This window comes from Ptychodera flava, chromosome 14 (genome assembly GCF_041260155.1).
Source record: "Ptychodera flava strain L36383 chromosome 14, AS_Pfla_20210202, whole genome shotgun sequence".
Taxonomy (NCBI): domain Eukaryota; kingdom Metazoa; phylum Hemichordata; class Enteropneusta; family Ptychoderidae; genus Ptychodera; species Ptychodera flava.
The window spans coordinates 24,908,422-24,927,079 of NC_091941.1; the positions used below are offsets into that span (position 1 = coordinate 24,908,422).

At 41.8% G+C, this 18,658-nt stretch overlaps 1 protein-coding gene across 7 annotated transcripts in view; it reads left to right on the top strand.

The window, feature by feature from the left end:
* The window catches only part of LOC139149883 (muscarinic acetylcholine receptor M1-like), a 173,555-nt gene extending 155,144 nt beyond the window's left edge, over positions 1–18,411 (top strand). For 6 of the 7 annotated variants that reach the window (XM_070721889.1, XM_070721888.1, XM_070721887.1 and 3 more), the window contains one exon: positions 15,605–18,411. In XM_070721889.1, the coding sequence (XP_070577990.1) occupies positions 15,621–17,039 (1,419 nt within the window). In that variant the 5' untranslated portion in view covers positions 15,605–15,620 and the 3' untranslated portion in view covers positions 17,040–18,411. Of the gene's footprint in view, positions 1–4,456; positions 4,740–15,604 lie in introns of those variants that run through there. The other variant, XM_070721893.1, reaches the window with a different exon arrangement.
* Positions 18,412–18,658: the final 247 nt, after the last annotated feature.

The window sequence follows — 18,658 nt, forward strand, 5'->3', positions numbered from 1 at the left end:
CTCTCTCTCTCTCTCTGAGAAACGTCAGACATATCGTGCTAAAGTCAGCGCTACCTTTAAAAGGGAACACTTGATATTCATCAACTTGTCTATGCTCCGGCGATTATTAAATAATATGATCCCGAACAAACGCTTATAGAGAAAAGAAGGCAAATTCATCTCAAATAAAACGCCATATTGCAGACTTTATAGACCGACACTCAGTTACATTCTTCGACAGTTCGATTTGTTGCTATGGTGACAAACTGAACAGCATCTGTGTTTTAAGCCGGGAAACACGATTGCGATTACACACTCGTAATTTGAAAGAGTAATTTGCTCGATGTTTGCGTTTTTGGTGTTATTAAAGCTGAAGTGATATCGTTGTTGCAAAGCCTCGTATCGCGGGAAGCACCATCAATACTTGCCAAAATATCAGTCGTACACAAATAAAGTTACGGTGCTAGATGCTTGAGTTTGCTTCCGGCAACTTCATCAACGCGTTGCTGTGGCAACAGTTTCCTTTCCGTTTGGCATGGTAACAGAATAGGGAGTCCATACGGAATACTGTCCCTAAAACATGCATCCTACGTTTACATTAAATCGCCATTCGATAAAGTTTTAAACCGCGTGTGCGCGTGTCCGTAATATTTTTTCTGTGACTGCAGATATCTCATGCCCCTCCCACCCCCCCCACCCCCCGACTTGGCTAGCAAAGCAGACTTTCACATCTGTCTGATGTACACGGCACGCAAGGTCGAAAGTTTTTACCATTGCTCCAAGCCGCGTGTGATAAAACATCGCCGGAATGAAAGCAGCAGCACGTCGTAATATGACCTTGACATTGAGCTTGCACGTGTGACCGACCAACTTCAGGCAATTTTGTTTTTTCTTCCCTGTGGACTGGTCGGCAAGCGAAATTGCCAAGTGATGTTTGATTCTCCGGCAGCGCAATTATTTTGAGCCATATCAGGTTTTCCTGCCGAGCCACTTTAGACGATCAATGCTATCTCCTAGACCTTCCAATCTTGAAGCAAATCAACAAGCATGCTATGGGGGCTTCCAAAACTGTAATTACGTCGGTGCATAAGAGGAGAACCCGTCGCTGTGTATAGGACGAAGTGCACATAAATTGGGGTCCAATTTCCTAAAAATAGTACTGTACGGTGACCCTCTCCCCCTTGCCATCATATTCCAATTAATGCGTGTGCTATCATTGTTCGCTCTTGTTGTATAATTTGGGCTATTTTGGATAAATTATTTTGGTAAAGTCCCGCAGCCATCTGTTCTGTATGGTCACTCAATAATTGCGCTAGTTCCCGCTCCCTCCAATGTATAATTATGGTGTTAACACATTCGTGTACATTATTTGAAAGGACTGGTGTGACCGTGTGTCAAAAGCGATTGACAAACTCATGCAATTAAATCTAAAAATCGAGATAATTAATCGGTAAACGTGCAGTGTGAACCGATGGCGGTCGCTCACTTGGAACGTCTGTGGGCCGTTTCGCCATTTTAGATAATTAGAGAGAGAGAGAGAGAGAGAGAGAGAGAGAGAGAGAGAGAGAGAGAGAGAGAGAGAGAGAGAGATTATGATGAAACAACGGTATATGGTATCTTTCAGGCAATTTGGTAGTTGTTGCCGTCGATTTTACTGATAGTACAATGCCAGCTGTTTCTGGACGTCGCGTTTCTTGCCTAAATTCCGGTGCGAGGTTTTTTTGTCGTTTATCCTTTGTCTACTCATGAGTGCGCCTCGGCCAACAGGAACGCTTCGCCGTTGTATACTGAGTTTTTTTATTGGTCCATTGCCGAATTATTTCAAATGCCGGGACATCAACGAATCCATGTTAATCAAATGCAAAAGTGGCACCGAGTGAGTTCTCAGCCGCCCTTGCTAGTTCAACTGGCGGAAACGCCGAGCCTGGATTTTATATTACCCAAGAAAAATGCCTGCAAGCAGTTAAAGTTATGTAATTGGGGAGAAAATAAAGTCAATAAGCATGTACTGAAAAAAACCATGAAGTTAGATTGCGATTGGTTAGGTTTGTTCACTTAGCTGACTATACACATTAAGTATTGGGAATTATATTAATATTCAAATTGTATATTCAAATCTGTCTGACAATCATCAGAATCGTCATGTTTTGGCCAGATCCACCATTCCAATTAGTTACGGCGACGCAAGCGAAAGGTTAACTCCTGTATTCACATCGTATTGATATTCCCTGGTAATGCCAACATTTGTGATGGCTTCACGGTTCCATTTCAGTCATCTTTATCCTCCGTTTTTCCCATTTCAGTTTATGTGTGGCATGCACTGTATGTTATTGAGCACGTTTATTTTTTGGTATGGCAGCAGGTGAAGTAAGTTTGTTCCTTGTTTTCTCTCAGTTTAATTTATTTATACATTTCAAAAAAAACTGTTAATATTTTCAATGGTTAGTGCGCTGCGTTGTTGAGGCAGTTTTTTTTTAAATCGAAAGAGGGGGCTGTTTTGACCATCAGTCATGGCACATCAAATCTATCTTCTGATGAACTCTCTCTCTCTCTCTCTCTCTCTCTCTCTCTCTCTCTCTCTCTCTCTCTCTCTCTCTCTCTCTCTCTCTCTCTCTCTCTCTCTCTCTCTCTCATCCCCGAGATTGGACGACGAAACCTTTTAGACCCATATGATAAGCTAGAAATAAATACGAAAGCCTAAGTTTTCTCCTCAATGTACAGATTGCAGTATCGGTAATTCAGCCAATCAGACAAGACTTAACACAAGTCGCGGATCGTAGAAAGTAGCAAAAAGTGTGAGACACGAAAACAGTTTAACGCGCCGGATTAGAACGCAGGTACCAGTCCGCGTGTAGGACATGTGAACAAACACAGCTTTCTGTGTGGCAGTCAGAGAGAAGATATAGACCATGTGAACATTATTCGATGGATGATCTCTTTTTGGAGGATGTGGTAGCCCTGAAAAAGGCCTTTTAGTTTGTGATCAGATAGAGTTCATCTTATTCACCATCAGACCAAGGCCGGCCCATGTACTTCTAACATAACGTAGATTACTTCGATATCCCATGCAGTTCAGGGAATCCAGGAGTTCCTGCTTCTGCGAAAGTAGACTCTCCTTAGCCTCCGAGATCCATACGCTATGAAGGTAACTGGAGTACCGCAAAAAAAAAAAAAAAACAAACATTCCCCTTATTTTGTTTCCCAACAAAGCTGGTTTCTGTGTAACGGCCGTTGTTATAGTTGACAACTAGATTCCAGTCTAGACATGAGTTAAATTTTTGATAATAATGATGATTGAACACTTATAGGTTGTGTAGGGCTATGTCCACGGTCGCTAGTGGTGGCCAAGGCGAGGGTGGCCGTAAGCAATTACAAAGAGACGGAGTTTGGAAACAGAATGGCCTCCGATACACAAACCGCAGAGTTCAGAGGCGGATAATTTCCTTGTTCGCAAAAAAGACACAATTTATCCAATAAACTAGCATCGTTGGCTTCCACTACATCTCCAAATTCATACCTGCTATCCTCTTTGCGTCAAAATTAATCTTCTGTGCGTTTTGGGGTTACCATTTCCGCGGGGACCCTCTCTAAAAACAGCTGTCGTGCACACTTGGCACAATAAGCATACTCGAATTTAAATGTTCCTGGCAATCGCGGACTGACCGTAGATGGCCAATCACTCACCGCTGCTTTCAAATGTACCTCAGCTGTTGTAAGAAAAGAAAATTCTTGTTTCCACTTTTCCTCCCTTTCTAATGGTTACAGTGGCCCTCGCCGCGTATCGAACCACAAGCGACTGTTGGTATGTCATCATGCGGCAGGGAATTCAACAGGCAGCTGGAGATAATAGACAAAACACAATACTGAGAAAATTGCCGAACGTTAGAGATAGTGGGGCTTTAAATATAATATTTTTCACTTTTTTTTGATATATTCCTTCCTATTTTAATTATCTAAATTTATAAAAATTTATTCATGTATTAATTTATTCATTTATTTACATTTTTCTCGTAAATCAATGATCACCACCAGAAAGTAGGTATCCCCCAACAAAGAATTGCTTCCTCCGCTCCCCCTCCCTACCATTTTATTCCTTTGCCATCTTGCTCCGCTGTATAGCTAATATTACACAATGCTCTGAGAATTATTTTCTTAAACTTTTTAAACTCTGACATTCGCCATCTGCAGAGCACGGGTTTCCATCCAGGCGATTCCTACACAAGTCTTGCTTCCGGTATTCGATACTACGTGTAGGCCCGCACGCCGCTCGAGTCCAGTTCAGTTGCACAGCGACTATAAATATAGCTTTATTTCACGGTATTTACAGCACGCATCGCTCCGTGTGTCACAAGCTGACTGCTTCTTGTTAACCTCGTGTAACAAAAAAATGCAGCTGAATCTATATAATTGAAACATTAGGGAAATTTACGAAGCCGAACGTCCCTTCTGTACCTTGTATTGATTTTTCCCCTCCGGCGCATGCGCGGAATGCCTGTCGAGGTTAATGGGGATACGATCGTCAGAGGCAATATTTGCATGAAGACGAAGGCAGCAGATGCAGTGATCGGTCTTCCGAGAAGGGCTGTTGGTAACGGATTTCCGAATATAAACATGGCGTCAGGTCAGTTTTGTTTTCGGCAAGGAAAAGTGCGTTGCCCAAGAAGTCCGTGACGTGCGCCTGGCAAATTGTAAATTCGCTGGTTATACATCACGTTGTGCGTAGGGCGCGGAGATGACAGATACGAGCTGAGCTGCATCGAGTGAGTAATCTTTCTGCATTCATAGAGAGCGAGTTTCTTGGATCGTTAGTTCGCACGTCGGTCCACCAGCCATACTTTCGAAACCATGAGAGGGTTATTATTTTCACTTGGAGAGAAATGAAGTGCGATTTTATTTACTTTGCGTTCTGGCAACATCCTAGACAGACTCGGAGAGTTGAGTCTGCAAAGTTGACCGGAATAACACGACGCCTGGCCACTGGTGCTCTGTCCATTGCGGGTAGGACAATTTATCGCCTAGCAACTCTCGACCGATAAAAGTACGGGATACAAAGATATTTCAATCACTTGATTTTCAGCGGTGTGTCACAGTATTGGTCGTTTTACAATTTGTGGCGACGAGACATGACATACGATGTACTGTCTAACCTCCTCCCCTGCCTGCCCATATCCCGCAGGTGACATACTTCGCGAACGCGAAGTCTGGACGACCAGACGGCGATTAGACGCGCGCTCGGCAGTCAAATTCAGCTACATATTAATCGGAACGAAATTTCCCCTTTGTTGGATATTCAAAGAGATCTAATCAAATGGCAACTTGAAAAGGCATCGAACGAATGTACTTTCCCTGACAGAAGCAAACTTCCTTTTATGTATATGCTGTGCAGGAGAGAGCCAAAGTGTAGCTGAAACCGCACCTCGATCGACAACTGCCACTCATACCTTTGAAGTTGGCGGGCAGTGGATTTTTTTACGCGTGCAAAGCTGTTTGAAATCCGAGCAAGTCTCTTCTTCTAAGATCATCCTTTGAAGGAGAGGTCGTTCTCTGTTTGGTCTACCTGTCAGTTTATACGGAAGGACGTATTTTCTTTTCAATATGGCATAATCGTCCCGCATTCAGAATTCATGGCCGGAGTGCCTAGAAGGTTGCGTGATTAGTCAGCAAATTTGTCACGTAGGATATACACAATCACACGATCACCGTGTACTGTCTACCTACACGCAAAATCACAAACAGAGATTTGTGGCTCTTAAAGGATCTTGCAGAGCGACTGAAACCCAGTGGATGGTGATGTTTTACATTTTGATTTTTTTACGGTTTAACACCGACTAAGCCCTCGTTCCTGTAGTACCATCCATCTCGGGGACTGTGATCCTGTGCACAGACTCCGTCATGAAAGAAACTCCACTCGCTCAAAATGGGATGTGTGTGGGGGGGGGGGTGTCGTCCCCGGACGCCGACGGTCAAAGGACAGTGACTGTTTTCATTTGATTTGGCCGATTTGTTTCAGCTTAAGAGTAAAGATAGGGTTTCAAGTGTGACGTCATCGGCATGCACAATGATTTTGCAAGAGCCCAAATTAAACCATTGACATTACTATTTTGCAATTTGTATCGTCAATTTCACATCCAATTATGAATGATATGACATAATTTGCTTGAAGGTCATGAGAGAATGAGTGAGAGAGAGAAAAAAATTCAACGTAGTTCATGAACGCGTGAAAAATGTCTTCCACTTTCAAAACTGCGAGATTTTAACGTATTTTGAAAAGAGTGTCAGCTGTTCAGTTCAGCAGTTTCGAAATATTTAAAGTATTCTGGGATGAGAGATCAAATTTTGAATTATTAGGATTTCATTGACATGAACCTAATGTTTTGCCTTCTACAGATGAGGCAATAATCAATCACCAACCCCCTCCCCTATCTGCAAACCGTACACAAACCACAGGCGGTTCAGTTGCGTTGCATCGCCATTTCAGTGTCCGAGACCTGCTACCTTGATAAGCAGATTCCGCCCTGCCCGGCACCCATCGGAAATACAAACTGACAAGGCCTAGGTATTTTTCAGGTATAGATATAAATCCATAAAAAATAGAATATCGGCCATGACTGAACCGTATTGGAGTAGGGGCATAAGGGATTGTTCAATTTGGTTACCCCTACATGACCTAACCACCTTGGATTTATGATCACGAACTAGCCAGTTTGGTCGAATTCTGTGCTAAACTGTCACGCTCCTCAACTCTGAAGAACAAAAATCCAGTATTCTACCAGCAAAATGTTGCAATTTGAATGCAGCGCTAGCGTGACTTAACATACCTGCAGGTAGTACGTTTGTGCCGGGGCCATACAAAATGCAGTTTGACGTCACTGTGTGTGCCGTATTCAGTCGCTCGACTTTTTATGGCCATCACCCTTGTATCTTTTGAATGACGTGTTTTTTCGCGAAATTACAGCAGGGGAGAAAATCTCTTAATCCCCTTTCGAAAAATGATAAAAGAGCCGAAATAGCTGTCATAACGCGGGCTCGATCACGCTCATCTCAGCTCCTCTATCATCTGCACGCAGATGAATAAATTCCGAGTTTACGGGTGTGAAAATTAATCAGGGGTGAATTGAATCTGAGTGGAAGCGAGCCGACACGCGGCACTTGACTTTTAAACAGTTGTCTAGGCCTCCTTGACAACCGTCCTCAGAGGTGTTCAAGGTTCTTCACGTGTGATTTTACGAGGCAATACGAGATAAGTGCGGCCATCCGAAATCATGGCATTGACTTGATTCCCACGCGCCACTGACCTTATTCGCTTATCAAATTTGCCCCTGCTTCTTTTCCAAGAAATAACTGCTTTCTATACACACTCGCCAAAGTCTGGAGGGACGGAGTCAACATGGCGCTCGATGACGTTATAGGACATGTGTAACTCATGTTCAACTTGGTGTTTTTTGCTCAAAAAGATGCCACAGTCAAAACAGGAAGGTTCGTGTGGCGCCAAAACAAGCATGAAAGATGTGTATTTGATATTGGCAGCGACGTTGCTAATATATAGTCCGGGGTCAATTGTCATTCCGTGTGTTTTGAGTGAAGATTTTTGCCAACCTAGCTCATCGATTTACTTAAGGGCCAAGTTTTTCAAAAAAAATTGTTGGCATTTTTTCTGACAACTCTGAAGGTCATTTCAAGGTCATTTCCTTAAAATCGACAAAAATCGTTTTTTCTTAGCCATGAAAAGATTTTATGGCCAGTTTGCAACCATATTACCTTTGGAAACACGCATTTTGATGTGAATTATTCCTTACAATCATTAACATTGAGGTTTTTTGGAAAAAACACGGTTATTGTATTAAAAATATATAGAACTACTTTACCAAAGGTCAATTGAAGGTCAGTATGAAATTTCTTTCTAATTTTCGTAGAAATGCCTTCCATATCTTAAAACATCACAATGATTATCTTGTATACAATTTCAGATTCATAAAACTTATACAACATTCTCAGGAAGTCAGATGTCTAACATTTCCTGTCAAAGGTCAATGACTTTTAATGCCATAATCTCTAATCTGAAGAAAGTTTTGTTATAAAAGTAATACGATCACACAGCAACTTCAAAACTTTGATAACTCTGCATGAGTGACTTTAAAAAACCCCAGAAGATTTTCGTGCTTAAGTTGTTAATCATTATCAAAATCATCAACAAAAGTGTCACTTATAGGAGGTGAACAGTTCGGACAATAATTTCATCAGTCTCACAGTGACACATGTGATGTCATTGCACTCGTCTTGCAAGAGCAGATATTTGTGTTGTATATATTTGTTTACAAGAACATCTGATCACATGCACAACAGCTTCAGGGAAAGGAGGAAGCATGCTTACTATGGGTATGAATGTGTTTTCATCCAGCTTCCATTGTTAGTTTGCTGGAGGTGGCAAGTCGGGTTAGGCAATGATATCATTTTCCATTGATAATGGGCTCTGAGAATTGCTTGGATAAGACTGCCTTTGGTTGGTGTACTTCTTGAAAATGATATCGCTTTCTCAAAATTTTGGCAGCTTTGAACAGTACTCTTACATTTTCCTCTGTACTTTCCTCAGCAACTCCCTGTATTGCTGCATCTTTAGTAGCATTTAGCAAAACCAATTCTGGTTCACTGTGTCGTGCAGATTTTCCAAATTCCACACTTTTATGTGATCAGTTATAATTTTCTTTAATTTCCTATTTCCAATTGATGGGTTCACAATTCCATGTTCCTTACGTATTGCCAAATATGAGTCATGTACTTCACCCAGGTTTAAAACTGAACCTTCAGCTAAAGAATTTTCCAACAAGGAAACAATTGATATCTGCAGCAAGCATGGTGGTATTTATCATTACCGACATTTGCAGATCCAGTCTCACACAATGGGTCTGCATTTGTGTTTAAATTTCGCAATACATTTTCAATGTTTTTGGTCCAACATCTTTTGTGATTGATATTTAATGTCAATGGCTCTAGCATCCTTTGGATCTTTTGCACCACTGAGTCTGACTTTTAACAAGTCTGATTTTCCTTGTTTACTGCTTTTTGTAGTTTTTCCCCAGTATTGAATGAAGAAACCTCATGGAGAGGACCCAAAGAAAACTATATTGTTGACAGACAAAACACATGCTTTTGTCGTATGTACTAGCTGATGATCTAGTGAAAGCAACTTTAGATTCAGGTGAACAAGCACTTTACATGGTAGATGAGAGTAAAGTTGGTGTACAGGGTCGTCCACGAGCTAAACCTATTAATACAGAGCTATCACCTTGCTCTAACGCTTTTTCATAGCGCAATTTTGCTCACTGGAGTAGACCTTTGTGGCAAGTATTTGCATAGCATTCCCTATATGCCAGCAAGCACCACAATCTCGAAGGGAAGAGGAATCATCATCCTTGAGTCTTGAACATATTCTTGGAAAGACATCATCACAAAATTCACCTCTCTGGTGAACAAACTCCAGCACTGTGTCATATTCAGTGGGATATGTGACACAAGCCCACCACTTGCTTCCTGACATATCAGGCATAACGTCCTCTTTTCGGAGGAATGAAATGCTTTTTTACTGAAAGTTTTGACGAAGTTATTTGCATGCAATGTCAGTTATGTGAAATATGTATATGTGAAATGCAACCACTAAATGTCAAGATTCCGTGACAATAAAATATCGAGTAAATAGCCTTTGGATAACGGTTTCTGAGAAACTACTAACACCGTATATGACTAATCTCGTCGTTTTTAACCCTAAATAATCTACGGACTTCCAGTGTCTCACAATAAAGGTTCAACCCATTGTTAATGAATCATTTTTCGTACTCAGTATCAATATTTTAACAATGGGTGTCTTGGTTAGTACAACATTGTGCGTACTGGAGTTGATTTTCAAAAGGCACAGGTAATAGCCTATATTTCTCAGCGCAGAGGCTTAGTTTTGATAAATGGCTTCTGCATGTAGCCTATGATTAGCAACAAGTCTCTAATCCCTGCTATTGTTAGGAAAAAAATACAAATCGTTTTATATGACTTGGAGAGAAATGCGAGGAAAAGGGATGACTTACTCTCACTACAAGCAGAGAGTACACACTGCTAGCTGCACAGCAACCCTGTCTACAATAGTGAAATTTTGAAGAGAGGTCTGGAATTTACAACCTACCAGAGTTGGTAATACTACGAATGGCTTACGCCGAGATGCAGGGAAATTTATGATGTAGTTCTCAAGCACAGTGCATGTCAAAAACCGATCTGTGTCATCATTTAACACAGTGCATGGAAGGAAAACAATATACAACTGCAATACAAGCAAATCCTTGTAATTGCATATAAATTCATATAAAATGGTAAAAAACAAAAACAATAAGGTTTTTTAAATCTTTTATGAGCTGTGCAGTTCCCTTCCACCACTGAAGGTATTATAAGGTAATTTGGTCAATGAGTATAGCCATTTTGTACGTACTACAATGCTTAATCAGTGGAATTTGTGGAATAACGAATGACCTTGAATTTGACCTTGTCAAAGTGGAAAGAAAAATTGCCAACAATGTTTTTTGAACTCTCCAGATATTAAGGAACAAATGATATATGTTGACAAGAGTCTTCACGAAATACACACGGAAGCCAAAATCATGACAAGTGACCCCGGACTAATAGGTGTGTTGTTGAGCACCAAACCCCGGTATTCAGCGACTGGACACAATCTGTCTCGTTCCTACCACGTAACTGTCATAAATATTGCCTCTGGGTCTTGGTATTCTCAAAATACTGCGAGAGATGTCTGCGCAATAAAGCGCAAACAGTAAATTTTTTCTCTTTAACATGTCTCATTCAACCGAGTGGCTCAGTATATTGTTCCGACGGTCGATAAAATACGTACTTCTTGGCAAGGTTTTGCATCAGTCGAAACATTTGCACCGAGTTATCCTCCGACCTCTCTGTCTTGCAGAGCCAAAGGGTAGCGGTAAATTTGCGGAGTGGCACATAGTGGAACACGTGAGGGAACGACGCTAGTATACAGCAAGAGGCTAGTAGCCAGTTACAGGGCAGGCGTTCTGGAATTTGTGCTTGGCAAAGTCCATTGTCTATTTATAGATAAGATAAACAAATATATTTTGAATTTATTTTATATCGATCAGGCATTACGGAGAATTATGATTCAGACAGATTTTGATGAGTGGGAGCTATTTATAACAGCTTATTTAGCGAAGTAATTGCACAAACTCAGCATAATTAAATAAAGGAAAGTACAAGGGCCGATATTTGGACGCACTCCAGACATTTTTTTTAATTTATGTACATCTGAGACTGACATTGATACCTATTCATTGATTGAGCAATATACTCGTTGATATAATATGAACTTCATCAGATAAACGGTTTTCGTTCCGATGAAAATTTTTGCCAGTTACAAATCGACGTTCACGATCATAATCACATCCGTAACAGTCTGACGTGGCCGTTTCGCGACTTGCCGTCGGTGGAAATTTACGTCTATGTAATTTAAACAGGCGCGTATTAATATGCAGTCGTGGCAAGGCTTCAGAGAGACAACGCCGAGAGAAAAGAGTTATATGCTCAAGTCTTGGCGTCTTGCGCCCTGTAACTTGAAAATCGGCGAGAGTATTCGAGTTTACTGCCGTCGATTTGCATCATACAGGATGATGATTGTGCGCGTTTAATGAATAAAAACGTGAGCTGTATTCGTCGGCGCAGTCGTAAAATCGGTTTCTGTGAAGCTTCTGTCGCGCGCATTTCTGTGAATTCCAAATACCGCTTTATCGCTTGGCAGTCGACAGATTTTTGCAAAAAGAAGCTGTACCAGGGCGGCGATGTAAATTTGAAGAATGTGGCTCCGAGCTCTAGTCTCGTTAACCGACCCTTTTTTTATTTAATTCATGAAACAGCAATTCTTCGATAAATTCGTCGTTTTGCGCGCGAACTGTCTGGGAATTTCTCAGCTATTAGAATTAGGTGAAATCACATTGATCGTCTGCTCTCTTTGAATTGGTGAACCAGATACGATTCAAAAGTCATGTAACACCTGCGTTATCAAATCGACGCTTTCCATGTCGCCTGCTACCATTTTTAGGTTAGTAGAATTTCAAAATACACAGTGTGCGCATGTACCTTTGTACGGGCTATCATGATATCTGGCACAAGGTGAATGTTTTACTGGATTGACTCCGGAAATGACGAAGCAATTTCACAGCACAGTTGCACTTTCAGAATGAAAATACAATACATTCAGATTGTCACAACCAGATTCGATAAAATTTGATTCGTCATCAATATCAGAGATATTGTGGAGCCCTCAGTAGCTAGGCAAATTAGGTAAAGTGACGCATCGTAATGTATCTCCGCGGATATTATTTTTCGTTCCCTCGCACCGGAACGCTTCTCCAATCAACCCTGCCCCTTTGACATACATATACCGTCTGTTTTTTGGCAATGTCTATTGTCGATGAATTAAACTACAGTCCCTCCACACACGATTGACTGTGATTAAACAATCTACTGTACCGATAAAACATTACCATGGAATCTGCTGGATTCTGTGCATGAAATCCGTCATTCCCCATGTGTTACATCTAATGATATACATAGCATACCTTGCGTACACAAGCATTCTCTTTAATGTCCATGTGTGGCATCCCATGGTAAATTAACATTTACACACACGCACACAAACGTATGTACGTACATACGTACATACATACATACATACATACATACATACATACATACATACATACATACATACATACATGCGTACATATACGTAAACACATGAGCTCAGGTATATACACGCATATACACACGGATATTACGTGTATGTTTAGACGTCATGACACTTCATACCTCACACACGGGAGTACCTGTGGATTTTCAGTTCTCTTCAAAAGGCTCGAAATTTCGCTCATATAGTTTCAAATCTGCAAATTAAAGAAGCAAGTAGCTTGGCAATGATGTACTGTTATGATTTCCTGCGTTTTAAGTTGTGATTTTTTTCAATCTTGAAAATATGCTACTGCAGATCGCGGAATCCAGGGTCGCCCAGTATCACCCTTCTGGACACCATCACGGATTTGTAAGGGCTTTGAGCTGTCTCGGGAGTGTCACTGACCTTAATCTTTTACCCGTGTAATCGAAAGCGTTGTGTTGGATAATATCGTCTACCTAATGTCCCAGTAAAATGTGATAGACAAGATGTTAATCTGAGTGCGCAATCAATCACGATGCTCGGTGCATCAATATATACAAGACGAGTCATTAGAGGGTATTGAACGACGCTTAAGTCAATAAGTTTGAGAGCAAGGGAATCTTCCCTTCGCGATGTAGATATATAGCTACTACTTTCAGTAAAAGTTTGTTTCTTGCAGGCTCCGTTCGACTTGACCTTCCATTTAAATTTTGAACTTTCGTCTTCTCGGGGATGGAAAGTGATCAGTACAAAGCTACATCAAAGTACAACATGAAATAGTTTCTCTTTGAAAGTGTTCTAAGACTACGCTTCACGTTAATCCAGACACAGCGGACAAAAGGGCGAAATTTGAAGTTAAGGTAGAATGCGCCTCGGGGAGAGATATTCGGACTCTCAAATTTTTACAATGCTTTCTGATAAACTACTCGTAGGAGCTCATTTTAAAGCTCTTTGTGTAAGAAAGCTTTTCACCGGCTTATTTTTTCGAAATTCGAAATTTTATTTTTCTACATAGAGTTAACACAGGGATGGCGGCCATTTTTAATTTCAAATATCGGTAAATCTTGGGTTATTTTTTCCCTAGTCCGAAATTTGCACTGTGACCCCCGATTTTTATTCTTGATTCTGAAAGAGAATGGATGAAATATATCTTGACGAAAGTTTGAGAAAAAGTTGAAGTTTTTTTTCATTTTCGAGCCGCGTTCTGCCTTAAGATCAAACCCATGGTTGCCACTGGAAGTTAGGGAACGAGCATCATTAACAGCAGGGGGCGCGGAGGAGAAAATGGGGTGGGGGCACGAAAAACAGGAAGTTCAAGGGCGGCCTTGAAAATTCCAGAGTACCCTGAGGGGGGGGGGGTTCTCCAGCTTTTCACTCAATGCAAATCATGCCGAACTATCACTCTGAACAGCAGAAAACAAATATTTCGTAAACCAGTTTTTAGGGTTTGTCCAATGAAACGGCTGTGTTTGAATGACTGATGATCATTTACAGTTTGTGCCTGTGATCACTGTAATGCTGACTGCCAAAGTGTGGTAATAAGAAATTCGAAATCAAATTTCTTGTACACCATTGCCCTCTTAATCATCATATCCTAGTGAAGTACATTCATATCATTTTTCAAAGATACATAAATGCACAGATATCGCAAGTTTTGTATTGGAACAAAATTGTTCATAGTTTGCACCATAGACAACCATGTATAGTGAAATGACATTTTTTTGGTGAAATATCAAAAAATCAAATTTATTGTTCGCATAAACACCTCTAATCACCAAAGCATATTGAAATACATTCATCTAAATTGTCAAACATAATTCAATGCAGAGATATACATTTAGTTTTGTTTTGGGACAACATTGTTCCTAGATTGCACCACACATCATAACAGTGGGAGCTTTCAGTTTGTACCGGTCGGCCTTACATTTTCATGTTGCCGGGAGTGGGGGCGAAATTTTTCTTGCCAACATGCAGAGGGGGTCTGAAAATTTTGTACGTCGAGGGGGACGCGAAAAAAAAGCCGGTGAATCATTTCTCTTCCGCCCTCCCTGCCGTTAATAATGCTCATTCCCTTACGCAATGACAGCGGTTCACTTCGCTGAACATGGCTGTCAGTGGTGATGGTCGGCCATCATTTGTTAGACAACTTGTCATTTTATCGACGTTTGAAAATGAGTGAGGTCTCCTGGCCATTACTGAACCATGAAAAAAATTAACTCGGAGATTTAAAAAAAAAAACCAGCTGACACTTAAAGCAGTTTAAAGGGTTCTCAGTGTCTTTTGACAGTTTGTCCACGCCGTACTTTTTACCATGTTCCCCCACCGACCCATACCCGGTGGGTGGAGGGACTCTGTTCAAAACACCCAGAACTTCGTGCAATGGTGTGAAATGATCAAATAATCTACTTCAGCATATCTGCACAGCCTGGCGGTGTCATACACGATGTGTTATTTATTTGTCGGCAAGATTAATTTAGGCCAACAGGCAGAAAATTTATCTGGAAAGCATATTGAAAGCAATATTGTATGCCGTCAAACCCACGTGTTCTTATTCATACATGGAACGAACAGCCATGTTTACACCAGGTGGAACTGAAATTTGAGGTCACAGCATGTTCAAAATTTCGGAGAGACCCTCCTTTCTCTATAGACTTCAAATTTGTTCGTGGGTGGATACACGTACAACGCATACCGATATCGCCACGCGTCGCTGACTTACTTGTAATTACAAGCCTGGCGATTCAATAATAAAATTGGTGAGACCAATTAAACACAGATAAATCATTCATGCCTTGGTGTCGTGTCAGTTTAACACGTATACCTAGTTTCTCTATTGGGCCGTTAGTGTGTGCTTGGTGTGGAATATTGGAAACGTTTTCTGGTTTTGAACCAATTTTTTTCCTCTTTCTATTGCAGTTCCAATGCCACAAACATGACGGACATGAGTCTTCCCATCAACTCTACAACTTTATCACCTTCGAACGAGTTCTCGAACCACACGTTGGGCCCGCAAACGGCCTTCAACTGGCAGTCGCCGCCGCACACGCCCGTAGCCCTCGTCTTCATCTGCCTTGGAGCCGCCGCGGGGATCGTGTTCACGGCAGGGGGCAACATACTCGTCCTGGAGTCGTTCCGCATCGAGAGGCGACTTCACAAACCCAGCAACTATTTCTTGTTCAGCCTGGCATGCGCTGATCTGATCATCGGGCTGGTGTCCATGCCTCTCTACTCGGTGTATGTGACCGTCGGAAGCTGGCCACTAGGCGAATTCGTCTGTGACTTGTGGCTGGCCATCGATTACGCGTGCTGCACGGTCTCCGTTATGAATCTGCTTCTCATCAGCAGCGACCGTTTGTGGTCCGTCAGCAGGCCGGCGGCCTACCGGAACAAGATGACTCTCAGAAGAGCAACGCTGATGATCATCCCAACCTGGATTGTACCTTTTGTTGGATACTTCATAGCGGTTATAGGATGGCCATATTTCTCCGGCAGGGATCGCGATCCCACGCAATGTCAAGTACCATTCATGGACGATCCCATATTTATGACTGTCTCCACCGTCGTTGTCTTCTGGCTGCCATTATTGGTGCTGTTTCTGATTTATTTTCAGATATTTCGAATAATTAGGCAACTTGCGTCGAGGAAGTTGAGGAATCGTCAACAGCAGTCGTATATTCTGCGGACAGAAAACTTAAAGGCGCACGCGCCGGCCTCTTCGTCTCCGGGACTTGCTAAACCTTCCAACAACGTCAGCTATGACATCACAGAAGAACGCCCTCATCGGTCTGATAGCGCCTCGTGCTCATCGAAAACCAAATTTTTGTCGCCATCAAATACGAGCAATGACCTTTCGATGCGGAAAGGCCTAACCGAAGCGGAGAGTTTCGAGATGGAGCCGAGCGAAGACACATCGTCTTCTGGCCGACGGACAAACCACGAACACCTGAGCATGTTCACGACCCTGACGGAGATGGAGAACCACAACAACAGCGACAAGGAGCAGCACAGACTCACCGACTCCATGAAGGACAAAAGAGGCAAAACATACCGCTGGACTAGCAGACAGAGGTCTACAAAGACGAGGCAGGACAAGACGGAGCGCGCCGACAGGAAAGCCATGAAGACACTTACGTTGATCCTCGGAGCATTTATGTTCACCTGGAGCCCGTACAGTACATTCTTCATTATCATTGGCTGGTGTCCCACGTGTATAAACCCGGGACTGTACTCTTTCAGTTACTGGCTGTGCTACATGAACAGCACGCTGAATCCGCTGTGCTACGCGTTCGCAAACGAACTCTTCAGAATCACGTTCATAAAGATTTTAACATGCAATCGATACCGCCAGTAATCACTTGATTAGGACGCCCGGGGAATCCGTTGCTCTTGGCCAAGCAACCGGTTTTTACGGTACACGAAGCAGCTCTTTGAAAAAAGAAAGTCATGTGTGTCTAACATTTATAAGTGAGCTCACTGTCCAGTGAAAAGCATCTTCCGGACATGCAATGTTACCGAAAAACTCGTGTAGTGAGACAGAACGGCCGACGGTGTGTGTGGAAGAATGATCAGAAGACCTTATACTTACAATAATGTTACAACACGATCAGAGATGCACTCTTTTCAAAATCCTGTATAAATTTGTCGAATAATGTCGAGATACTTTGATAGATATTTACCTAGGCACTGTAAACTTATCAACTTTCAATTTTTGGAAAAAAAGTAGCTAATATATGCAAATATAAATAATATAAAGTAGAGAGCACAACGGTGCATGTATAATTATTTCAGCGTCTTTCTTCTGTCCACAGTTCTGAAGAGAGAAAGAAAGGTCCGCTTCAATAATGTGACTTTTTTAACAGTTTCTCTTTAATAGTTTTAAACGAGGCAATGCACATGTATGCTGTTACAGACAACAAGCAATGGAGCGCAGTCCACCTTGCCTTGGACATTAAGTCTTGTGTTTTACATTACAAAAATAACTGTGCCCGAGTGGAAACTGCCACGTTTTTCATCTGTAACAGTCGACACGTTGTTGTCGTACTCCGCGCAATCTCTCAAAAAACTACATAAAACACTTTGGCGCAATGATTTCATTTGTGTTTGGAATCTCGGAGGTAGCTACTTGACCTTCGTCTCTTTCCCCACCGACCGAACAAAAGTTTTAAAGATGCCACGAAAACCGCTGAGTCAGAGTTAATACCGCTATGCACTCGTCCGTCTAAATTTCACCGGCGGAGTCGTTTGTGACAAGACGCTGCCTTCGGGCTTCACTTACCTCTATGTCTTGGAACGGTGTTAGGCATAAACAGAGCCACTAGATTACCGTGAACGTGCGATCAAAAGCATCATTTACTTTGTGTCAATTGTAAACTTTTAGTATAATTATGTCGTTCACGAATGTAGACCCAGCTGTAACCAGATGCCTGCAAAGTAGTTTATACAACGTTCCAATTCAGGAATCCAAGCGAAACAGTAAAGCTCACAAGAAATAGCCTCTTCACGCCCTTCTCTGCACATGTATCCAACCATCCATTGGAAAATAGTGCCGTTGGGTCACACTATGGCAATGAAGGGGCCGCAATGTCTTGTCAACATTTATATGATCTCTCTGGATTTCTCTTTCTCTATCTCTCTCTCTCTGACAGATTTGTTCAGTGTGATATTAATATATTTGTAAACTTTTACAGTGAAAATAAAATACGCATGTATGCAATAATTTACGACGAACTCAATGTTCAATATGGATAACGTGGTTGCCTTGGTTTGCCGAGCGTTTGCACTCTCATACCCCACTCTATTTCTCTGTCTTCCTCTGTCAGTCTCTGTCTCTCTCTTTTCTTTGTCTCTACTGTGTGTCCCTCCCCCTGTCTCCCGGAAGAGTGAAAAGAATTTTACAACCGAGTAAAAATAGTTCCAAACTCAAGTTCATATTCAAGCAAATCAGATTCTGACAAAATCTCGCATTAAAAA